General features: G+C 44.0%; 1 protein-coding gene and 1 long non-coding RNA gene across 2 annotated transcripts in view; both read right to left on the reverse strand.

Moving 5' to 3' along the window:
* The window catches only part of hoxb9a (homeobox B9a), a 31,957-nt gene extending 21,594 nt beyond the window's left edge, over window positions 1-10,363 (reverse strand). The window contains exon 1 of the mRNA XM_079565361.1: window positions 9,535-10,363. Within this exon, the coding sequence (XP_079421487.1) occupies window positions 9,535-10,174 (640 nt within the window). The 5' untranslated portion in view covers window positions 10,175-10,363. The remainder of the gene's footprint in view (window positions 1-9,534) is intronic.
* The window catches only part of LOC306969683, a 437,728-nt gene that overhangs the window by 266,060 nt on the left and 159,617 nt on the right, over window positions 1-12,051 (reverse strand). The gene's annotated exons all lie outside the window — the stretch shown is intronic.

The raw sequence follows: 12,051 nt of genomic DNA on the forward strand, positions 1-12,051 counted from the left end.
GGAGAATGCATTTACATTAGGGCTGGTTAAACAATACCAGTTTGGTATAGAAAAAAAGGTTTAGGTGTCAAAAAGAAAATATGTATTGAAAGCAGATACCGAAAAGAAATATAAAATCTTATATATTCAAGTTTTGGTGCTGTTGGTCATCAACATTGTAAATAAATAACTACGTGAAACACAAGTTGAAAATTAAGAAAATTGGGGAAAACAAGAGGGAAAATTGTGGTGAATTTGGGAAAAATGTGTGAAAAAAAATTAAAATGTGGAAAAAACAAGAAAAATTTGGGTCGAAGTTGGGATAAAATGTTGGAGAAAAAAAAACACGTATAAAAATTTGGAAACAAAACATGAGAAAATTGGTTACAAATTGGGGGAAAATATATAAAACTTGGAAATTGTGTTTTCTGCCCTTTTGCAGTTAAAGGAAGTTTCTTTGTTGCTTCACCTCAAACAAATGATACAAATGCTAAAGAAATTAAATGGAAGGAAAAGGAGTAAATTACCATCATCAAACTGTTTTATGGTTTCATATGACAAATATTGTAGTATCGGAAAAAGTTAAAAAAAAAAGCAATGTTGCAGCACCCAGCCCTAGTTTCCCCGTCAATAACCAGGGAAAAAACAGTGCTCATTTCGTCATCGTTTTTCCTCAAAGTCATCTTTTCGTGTTTTGCCGCAGTCTGCTATAGCTGTCCTGGGCCACTTCTGCTGAATAGTGTTTTTCAAACTTTTGTCACCACCACCCACTTCGTAACGTATTTCATCTTCCAAATACCAACCCATAAAAATAAAATACCTGACCTTTCAAGTCCCACCCGACCTAAAGCAAAACTGGTTACACTTTGTTTTACACTACCCTTGACACCATCATTTAGTACTAGTATTTAGTTTTTTTATTACTTTTTTGTAGTCTGTTCCGGACAATCATCTTTGTGGTTGACAACGCAATGTACATGCACATTTTTGCCTATTTCAAATGGTTATCGTTTCATCACCGTTATCGAGAGACTTTCCAAAAATATTGAGACGTCATTTTTGTCAATATCGCCCTGCCCTATAGCTGAGAGCTTGTATTGATTGTTGGCAGAGCCGTTTTTTCCTATAGGCAAACTATGCAAGGTGAGTAGGGCCCCCACAGCCGCAAGGGCCCCGCATCCCAGTCAAACTATACAGTGTTGTTTCACTGATTAATCAACGCGTTGTTTTGAGCCTTTTTGTCTCAAAGATGAGTTGAATCCACATGGTTCTCATGAGCGCAGTTACTAACAGTAACTCTGGTTCTCTGAATGTGCACAGTCTAAAATTGTGTTACTCACAGGTTAATTCTCAGAGGTCAGACAGAAATAAACGTCAGGTGCAGGTTTCAGTTAGTTTTAAATCAGCGTTTCCCAAACTGTGGGTCAGGGACTAGAGGTGAGAGAATGGGACCATTTGCCATTTACCATTTTAAAAAGTTGTGAAATAGACTAGTAGTAAGCAGTCCTAAATTCCAGTCTCACAGTGGCTTAGTGGTTAGTGGTTCTCACACAGAGGGACGGGGCCTCAATTGAGGTCTTTATTTTCCACTTCTGCCCTGCACTACTGACCACTGGAACTGTTTTTGGCCGTAAATAGGTTAAATAGGGAGAATAACCATGGGATGTGTACTGTCTGGCCCCCTAGTGGATTTTGCTTAGGGCCCCAGACGGGCCAGCACCGGCTCTGATTGTTGGTCTTGGTTCAGTCCAATCTTTGGGTAACTCCTGCTTCACATTATCCCCCTATTTCACCAGGAAAGATAAGATAAGATAAGATGATACTTAAAAAGCGTTACAATCTCTCTGGGACCTTGTCGTACTTCAGTTTCAGGGGACACTGATGCGCCGAGAGTAGACCTGAACACACCAAACTCCAACACAAACTCTTAACCCTCAGGAAAAGTCACTGCAGAACGAGCAACGCGATCCCAGCCGCGCAATCTCCTTCTGCCAGAGCATTGTCTCCTGGTGAACATGTGCCGCTCCCCATGCTCCACACATGGGACGCATCAGCCCGGGAAAAGAATAAGCCCCGCCATAAACCACCGCATGTGCAAAGAGTTCGACGTGACATCGCGAAGGAACTCACACAAAAAGGTCACAAAAATGAGGCATGTTTTCACCAACGAAATGTAAAGAATGGATAGAGCCAGGTTTAAGTGGACGGTTAGGCTTTACATCGGTATCAAGCAGGCCACAGTTTAACAGAGTAAAGGGTGAGTTTGTTCTATCTATGAAAACACCACAAAAATGCCACAAAAAAGCAAAAGAGTGACAGAAAGGGTGATAATGTGGTAGGTGAGGGGTAAAAGGTTAAAGGAGAAAATTTCAAATGGACCACTGAATGGAATAATGGAGTCTCCAGCTCGTCTCCAGCTCGTCTCCAGCTCGTCTCCATGGATACAGCGACTAAAAGCAGCCAAATATGAGATTTAAACAGGTTAGGTCCTCATCCAAATCCATTCTTTGATTACCCACTGCAGACATTGAGTTTTCTTTATGTTGCTGTATTATATTGCTGGCTACAGTATAGTCCAAAATGTTATAAAGTGTGCCTTTAAGCAGCTACCTGCCATCCGGTGGTTCATCCAGAAACTACAAGGTATTCGTTTTCAATGAGGCCTTGCGCTGGCCTAACAAAAACAAAAACATGACCACAAAAGCAATGAAAACAAGCCAACAAAACATGAAGAAGCCACAAAAACAAGCGATGAATACGGAATAAGGATAAGACCAAAATTTAGAAAAACGCAACCAAAATACAACAAAAATGTGACAAAATGTGTCATTAAAGCAACAATAACATCAACTAAAAAGTGATGAAAAAGCAACAAATAAGTCAGCTAGGTCCGTTTTGCAGGTATTAGAGATGTAAACTCTCCGGTCAAGAGGCTTTTGGAGAAAATGCGCTCGGTTAAGGTGGAAATCAAGAGGTTAAGAGAGCTTCCAATGTTATACTGCTCGAGTATTTCTGGTTTTGAGAAATCCTCTTTTATCCATTGGATGCTTCTTCTTCTTCTTCTTCTACTCCCTGAAAAACTGGCGCATTTTGTTATGTCATAGTTTGTACACAAAACTCTCCTCCAAACCCGTAACCTGTTCTGAGCATTTCTGCACTCATGGTTTGTTCATCTTTTTTGTTAGCATGTTGTTAGCTTAAAGTGAAAGCTTGCTCACTGTGTGAAAACATGTCATTCCCACTACTGTCCCGTGGAAGACGCTGCAGGGCATTTATCAATCCAGACCTGTCCATCCTTTCTCTGTATTGACTTTCCTCAGGTCAAAATATAACACTATCAGCTATCAGCCCTTCTCCTTTTGTCAGTTTACTTTACTTCCGTAAATTCAAAAATCAACGCTAATTGCAAGATTGAGGCTGTAAGCCTTTAAAGGCCCTATACCAGATTTTTTTGGGTTAGAATCAATGATAGAGAGAGACTCATTCCTAACTTTCCGAACACATTTTCTGGAGTTCTTACTGGGTTGAGTTTCTAAGCACATTGAGCGACGTTCAGGGTCACAAACTCGCCTGCAAGTTCATGACGCTTGTTGTCATGTTCTCCCACAGTTATCTGACTTTACAACATAGTGACGGTGTTGTGCCTTTAAATATAGCACAGCCGATACGAAGCGGCTCTATTTAAAGGCCCTCGGCTCAGCGTGGAACCTGTCATCTCTTCCCGTGCGTGATGATTGCCGTGAGAAGCCTCTCCGACCGCGCTCTGCACATGGGCTTCCTGTTTTGGAGCTCCGCACGGACCTCGGCTCCTCTTTTTTATTGTTCACACGGCGGCCATTTTGAAACACTCGGGGACGCACATGCACGCACATAGAGGGAGTCGAGCGATCACATGACCTTGCCACCAAGTTGTGAGGACGTTAAAACCATTCAAAGGATACGAATACATCATGTGAGACTGTTCATTTCGGGCACCTCAGCATTGGTATTGTGCGTTTTATGACTGAGAAGAAAAGTCCATATAAGGCTGAAAACAATGGCCGCTATATTCAGGGTAGACTTAAGAGGCAATTTGAGCGCTGAAATCCTCAAGCGAAGGCAAATCGGCGTTGAAAAGCCTCTGAACCTCTTAACCGCCCCGCCTAAAGAGAGCAGATATTCTCCAGTTTGGCATAACTCAGATAAAAACTTGAAAAGAAGCGTCAGAATAGCAACAAAAACTAAATGAAAACGCAACAAAAAAAGCGACAAAAGAGCAACAAAAAGGTGATGAAAATTAGACGAAAGCAAGGAACAATAAAAGCCTCCGAAAATCTGCTCGGTTAAGGCTGCAGGTAAGAGGTTAATCAGGTTTTTAGCATCACCTAAACAACATCAGATCGCATTCACTGAGACGCAGTAACAGCACTAGTCAAAAGGGGGCAGTGTGTCAGTGTTGGATGGAAACATGGAAGCGGACTTTCAAATTACACCAAGAAAACAAGTGTGACGTTTCGGAGATTTATTTATCTGCCATCTGCATTGTGCCAGTGACATTTGCACTTTGTTGAGGCTACTTTAGCGATAACTACTGACCAAAAGAGATCCCTGCTCACCCTCTGGATCTTGGTTTGCCTCGAAATGGTTGAAGCGCCATGGTTCAAGCTCAGTGAAGCTGACTGAACATGGAGGTTGGAGGAGGAGACGACTGGCTTTATATCATAATCCAACATCTACGATTGAAACAAAGGTCAGTGTTGCACTATAATACTGCTAAAAGTGTTATAGTGAGTGTAAACAACTCACTCACACCGGACTTTAAAAGCTAAAATGACCCAGATAACAGCTGGACTGTTTTGCGTAAAGACCGCCCACAAACGGTACTCCTAAGCATTGTCCTGAGTTCACACAGAAATAACATCAATAAACTTGACAAAGCTGTTTCAAAGGTTTTGTTTTCAAAGTACAAATCCGTCTAAATAAGGCTTAGGAAAAATAACTTCAAAGACATGAAAACTGTGACCCCTGTATGGCAACACAACGGGGACAAAACTTCGTCCTTGTTGTGAGCCAGTGGCATTTGACAGTGCAGCCGCACAGCGCCGCGTACTGTTCCGGAGTGTGAATTATTAGGCTTTTAACGTGAACAAAACGCATGGAAAAATGGACTCTTCACTTTAGAGCTTTGATAGAAATGTACTGTTTCTATGAATGCAGTTGATCTGAAACAATCAGCGCTCTGTACGTGAAGTGTCCATGTTCAGTCAACAGTATGTAAAACAATCAGTAGCAATTGTTAGTAACAAAAGTTCAGATGCTCCGAGAGGAAGAAGGACGGGGAAGGGGCAACTATAATAGTAATTTTTCCTAGCACTTATTTAAACGTGTTGTACTTTCTACTTTGAATATTTTGAGTGAAACTTAAACTGTTATTGGAGTAATACTTGACCCGTGGTGTATAAAATCAATACTTTGACCACCACTGATTTTATGTAAGACGCTTGTGGGACGTTGATAAAAGAAAAGTGCAACAACCAGCCCCGTTCCCTCCTATAAATGTGACATAGTTCATAGTTGTAACCGTGTGTGAGCAGCCTCTCCCCCCGCGCGGGGCCATCCTCACCGGGACCCTGGATTATTGCTGGAAAGTCCAATAACTCAGACGCAGCGCGCTGGGCTCTATCCAAGTCCTTTACGCGCCGCGCTCTGATGGATGGCACTGGGCGCGCTCGAGGCGTCATTTGTGTTTCTCTTGAAAAGAAAGGCCACCTCTTCTGCCTTCCGCGCACGCGCACACGCACGGCGGCGCGGCCAGACGCATGGATCACACGGCGCTGGCAGATAGGGAGATTTATCCGGCGGGATTAACGCGGCTCTAGCCTCGTTCAGACGCGGATAGGAAAATATTAGAAGAAGGAATAAGCAAAATAAAACATCAATGGACACGTTTCCAGGGAGCACTTACGATTCCGCCGCCTAGAATAATTCTCGCGCGGTCCAAACGTTGCTCGGCCGGCGCGTGATGGATTCAGTGTTGTTGTTAGCGCGCAAACGAGCGGGGAAACACAGAACAAGAGCTGTGTTGTAGGGAGCCGACCCCGAGCGGCCTTACATCAACACAAGTGCGCGCCTATGACGGGGGGAAATATGATTATTTGAGAGCGGGAGCAGATGAGTTAAACCGGCAGAACGCGCAGAAGAATTTCGTTAAAAAACTGCGGGGCGTCTCGGGGGCTGGGGAGGATCGCAGAGGGCGCACAGAACAGGGCACTGTGCGTCATTTGTGGCACACACAGAATTACGAGGCGATATTTAAAGAGTGGCCACCATGTTTGTGTAGGCTCTCGTTCGCGCGTGAGTTTTCGAGGAGGGTTGTCATGATTAGCCCATGGGGTTTAGACTGGGACGCTCCTAATTTCTGTGTTTAATAAAGTCCACTTCTCTAAATAACGCCGTACAGAAAACGACTTGATCGACTTTTCTCTAAAACTGGCCACAGTCAGAAACCTACAATGTAAACCACTGTAGCTTTCCAGAAATAATGTCATTACTGTTTTTTTTTAGCCCATCGGTGTCACTTATTCCTATTATTCATTCATTCCTATTCCCCCTAAAAGACTAACATATATATATATTTTCCACTTTTTATTATTAAGTTGCTCTAGAAATGTCTCCGAACATGTCTTTATTTTATGTGCATTCATTTAGTTTTGTCGTTTTGAAAGCATATTGTATATCGCCAAACAATTATTACTGCAATATCGCTCAGAGGCAACATCCATTTCACAAAGCCAAGTTATTATATTCTATAGAGGTCACAGCTTTAAAAATGTAATATTTTTTGTATTTTCAAAAATGTAACTGAGTTGAACTACTTTCAGTTACTTTGAGTTACTTTTAAACTGAAAATCAAAGCCAAAGATTTCCTTCTCTTTTTCTTGTGTTTTGTTTTGACAACGTGCATATTATTCGGGCAGAGTTTGGTTATGATTTGGTGTTTTTCAGCTTGACACAGTTTGATGAACAAAACGACTTTTTGTGTTAATGGAACGCTTCCGTGTGTATACAAGGTCCTCATCATATTTGTCTCATATCGTGCAGCCCTATGTGTAATATACCGACCACCTTCATCTTTAAAATTCCTTAAAGTTGTGATATGTAGAGAAGCCTTAGGAAAGGAAGTCAAAAAAAAAATCTAGCCATCTTCTCCTCTCATCGCTATCCAAGGCAGGACACCATGCGCGCTCTGCTGCTGCTGCCTGGGTGCGCCCTGGCCCCTGACGCTGAGTTATGGGGCCTTTGGAGTGCTCAGAGCTCATCTAGCGGCGCGGCTCCGGCCCGAGTGATGGACGGCCTCTCCGCTTTTTATGATTTGGGCGAGAGACGACGACGGGGTGCGGGCTGACACACCGAGGATTATTTTCAGCTGATGGACAAGGTTTGGAGCCGCTATCACGGGCCGATATATCAACCGCGCCAGTGTTTACGCACGGGGTTTATGGACGGATATGTGGACTTAATGCGCGTAATAAAACAGGTTACGGCGGAGAGATGAACCGCGCTCTGCCAAAAGATGTGTTTCGAAAAATATTATTTGTACTCGGACAAAACTCAATGAGCGACTGCGACGTAGAAATATGTTTGTGAATGTTATGCGAGTGGATTCTTGTGCGTAAACTTGTTATGGCGCCATCTGGAACCCGATGAACGATTGCATCATTGGAAATGTGTTTCAAAGTGCTGTTACTCAGCAAATTCGAGATATGTCTGCGTAAACACGACACTATTTGCGACTGAATAAGCGTCGGCCGAATACACATACTTTAGAAACTTTAGCAAGTCGACAAAAACGAGTGGATTTTTGTGCGTAAACATGTTATGGCACGATTTGGAACTTATTTTCGGCCATAATGGGCAGAACGAAGAGAAATAAATTCCTACTAGCATTGGTTTCCATTACGTAATACAAGCTCAGCATTAACAAAGCACCATGAGAAATTACAAAAAAATAAAACGGTACCGTTTGAACCGGCCTTTTGACAAGCCATAAGCTCAGACAACTACTACTACTACTACTACTACTACTACTACTACTACTACTACTACTACTACTACTACTACTACTACTACTACTACTACTTCTACTACTACTATTGCGCAATATCATGTTCCATTATGAATCTAGTAAGGGGAAAAAATGCTATGAACCGATCCAAAACACGTCATGCCCTTTTGGAGACGATCATTACGCACGCGATCCATGTCCAGCGTTTCCATCTCACAGTGAGTGACCTAGATTCCACCAATACAGCTGTTGTTTCCCCCCACTCCTCTGCCAAGTTACTCACAGAGTACAGCTCCAACTGCCAGGCTGACGCGCACCACACCGACCCCGCGCTTTGACACACACAGCCGGGGCCAGGGCTGGCGCACGGTACACGGTATACACGGTGGCTGACAGCGGGGAGAAAGAGAGAGCTACGACCGACAATGTACCTGCCGTAAAAATGACAAATCTACCCGCTCCAAACCTCCTCCGGTCTCTGTTTAAACAAGTGAGGAACACGCCGCACGTCCCCGTGGCAATTAGCGCGCGTAAACCCACTACAGAACGACCTGGAGAAATGTTTTACTTTTATTGTCAGGTGAGAAGGGAGGGGGGAACGATCCCCCGAAGAGGTTGTTATCCCGTTCTTGACTTACTGTTATGGTACATATAAACGTGACAAAGGGACGATTGTGCGTAAAGGAGTGCGCTCTTGCAACCACGTATGGCGACAGTGCTTGAGTGGATAAACGTACTTTTTAAATGTACTCAACTTAACATCTAAGGATACAAAGTCTAGATAAAATCACCTAATGGCTACGGGTGTTAGTTTGGAAGGAGCTTATTCCAAAAAAGGTAAACAGCACCATGTGCGTAAAACTTTATAGTCTTTATAGTCTCGATTTATGGTCGTGGACTTCAATAGTAAAGTAGATTAACGTCTCCCATGGAAACCACCACATCATGGAGCCATGCAAAAGCCAGAAACTGTCCGGGAAAACAGCAGGCACAACTTTGATTAGCTGGTTTATTTTGTTTATGGATGAGTAATCGCGAAGAAAAAAAAGAAATCTGTCAAATTACGCGCAAGTATCTCCTCCTGTAATTGCACATCTAAAAGCGATTTGGTTTTTTTTGGTTTTTTTATGTTTATTTGTGGGGAAACCGGGCGTTTTATATTGGTTGAAGCAAAGTAAAAGATAAAGAACCCCGAAAATGCAAGTAGCTTTACAGTTTCCACGATTTTCATATACGCTGGCTGTAAAACGAGCAGCCAGAGTGTGTGTGTAGGTGACCGGCGCGGCGCGGGTCGTGGCCGGGGTCAGCGGGGCTCGTAAGGCTGGAGATGACAGCGGCCAACTCCCAGTGAACCCGGAGCGGGAGGTGGGGGTCCGCTCCCTGGCTCTTTGTTCCGTGTTTTATGGCGGCATAAAACGGGTTTTTACAATCCCCCGCACTCTCTGGTGCTATTTCCTGCCTTGAGAAAGAAGAAGGAGAAGAAGAAGAAAAAAAAAAGAGTGGGGACTTACTTTGATCCAGCGCGTCTTTGTCCTCACCCGCGTCGCAAATGTCCTTGCCCTCGTCGAAGGGGATGGCCGCGGGATGGAGGCTCAGCTCTCGGGGGTCGGCGGCAGAAGGCTCCAGGATGTAGGCGCCATCGAGCGGGTGCTGCTGCTGAAGTTTCCCCAGCGGCGAGAGTTCCGTGCCACCGAGGTGGTGCCCCACTCCTCCTCCCAGCTGCGGCTCGAGCTTGACCTGGTCCGAAACGCGCGAGGCCGGCGGGACCGGCACCGGGACCTGGTGCGGGGCGCAGTCCAGCCACGAGCGCAGGTAGCGTGAGTCCGCGGTGGGCACATGCTGCGAGGCGGGGAGGTGGTGGTACGGGTGGTAGATGCCGCCGTGGTGCGGGCTGAACGGGCTCCAGGACGAGGAAAACACCGGGGGCTTGGGCTGGAAGCTGCACGAAGGGTACGGGTCCGCGGAGTGGTCCTGCCGGGACGCCGAAGCGGAGGAGGCTGCGGCTGCCGCGCTGGCGGAGGAAGAGGAAGAAGAAGAGGAGGAGGAGTACGGCCCGGGGAAGCGCACGGCCGGGCTGGAGGACAGTTCATCGCTCTCGTGACTGATGATGGAGTCCACGTAGTAGTTGCTCAGAGCGCCAGACACGGCCATCCTCGGACCATTCTCTGGGAGCAGCACACAAGTTCAGCTCATGCGGGGAGATCCCAAAACAACGCAAAAGACGGTCCCTCGGTTCTTCTTTTTTTTTCTTTTTTTTTTCTACCCCCACGCGTTCCTTTTTTCTCTTCACTTCACTTCGCCTCAAACTCTCTCCAGAAACTAACAAAACGCGCGACTCGCTACAGCCCTACGTGCGCGCGCGGGAGAAAAGGGGGAGGGGGGGGGTGTGGTGGTGGTTCGTCTGCCACTCTCACCCGTGCGCGAGGCGAGAACTGATTGGCCGGACTTCCTTTTTTTTTCCCTTCTCCTTCTTCTTCTTCTTCTTCTTCTTCCCTTCGTTGTTGCCTGATAAAGCGTCAATGGAGAGTAAATCAGCCACGCCGCGCGCCCCCCCTTCCCCTTTTCGGCTCCGGCGTAAATTGATTGCTCGCTCTAAATAAATGATCTTGTTTATATGCAATATGCAAAATGGGTCCACTGCACAAATTTATGCTCGAGACCATTGTACGGCCCGTGGTAAACGCCGTATATTATTAATGTAGAACGCGTTTCCAGGCGCGTAATTCTGACCCTTTAAGTAGGCGCGCTGTGAGATATGAGAGAGAGGAGGAAAGACGCGTTCATATTTTCGTATTGTTGGCTAGTTTGCGCAATTAGCCTCTTAGCAAGCGCGTTTTCTCCAGTTCGGCTTGACCCAAATCTACAAGTTGTTTGTCACATTTTTGAAGCGTTTTGTCGTGTTTTCACCTGTTGTTGTTTTTGTCGATTTTTTTTGTTGCGTTTTCGTCGCTTTTTTGTGCGTTTTGGTTTTTCTTTTGTTGGTTTTTTGTCACTTTTTGTGTGTTTTTTTCATCCATGTCTTTTTCTACGTTTCTCCAAAGATTCATGAGGATATTTGTAACTTCGAAGGCTATTTTATCACATTACAAATATCTCCACATAAGTGCGCAGACATCATATTTCCACTCTTGTACTTAAAGCAACTATACCCGTTTTTTATATATATATGAAACGAAAATTGCTTTGTCCTCCTTTAGTGAATTGCAAACACTGCATATCTAATTATAAAGCATTTGCATCAGTTTCAAGTTTTTTTTGCATTTCTGTGAAAGGTTGCGGGGGAAAAAGAACTTGTCCCGGTGAAGAATTTGGATGTTTGGAAACTTAGGAATGAGTTTGGACACGACGACCATTCTAATGTAGCGGCTTCCTCTGTCATTGTTTGCAATCCAAAAATCAGGGCCTTTCATATTTTGACAATTGTTACCATATCTTTCTCCAAACCTGACTCGTTTGACTTGTTGACAAAGCTTGTTGGAGCCAATAGAAACCATCAATATGTTTTAAAAGATTTTAATATATAAGCTACAAGCCCGGCATAATAAAGGCTTTTGAGAAAATGTAAATGGAGAATGATGATGTGGGAGGAGTGTCTTGTTTTTGTTTTTTTGTTTTTTTTTATCTGATTTGTTCAGCTTTGAACCCCACAACAAGACGGAATACAACTTTTTCATTTGGTTTTATTTACAGATGTTAATTCATACAGAAAACAGGATATGCCGATCCAAAATAATTATGTGATATAGCCAGATTTTAGCTTCACAATGACAATTTTGGTCATTAAAAGAAATCCATTATTTTCGATATCTTGATATCTCCCAAAAAAGTAATAATAAATAAATCATATTTCCCCCATGTGTTCACCTGTGTCCACTGCTACACTGCATTTTCCTTTATGTGCTGCTTTGAGGATCTTCACCAGTAACCTCTTCACCCCCACTTTTAACAGAGTGTGTTTTACCCAAATCTAAAACCTTACAGTCTATAATAATAACAATAACAACGCCTTACACTTGTAATGCGCTTTA

The sequence above is a fragment of the Gobius niger genome, assembly GCF_951799975.1.
Source record: "Gobius niger genome assembly, chromosome: 10".
Classification (NCBI taxonomy): Eukaryota; Metazoa; Chordata; class Actinopteri; order Gobiiformes; family Gobiidae; genus Gobius; species Gobius niger.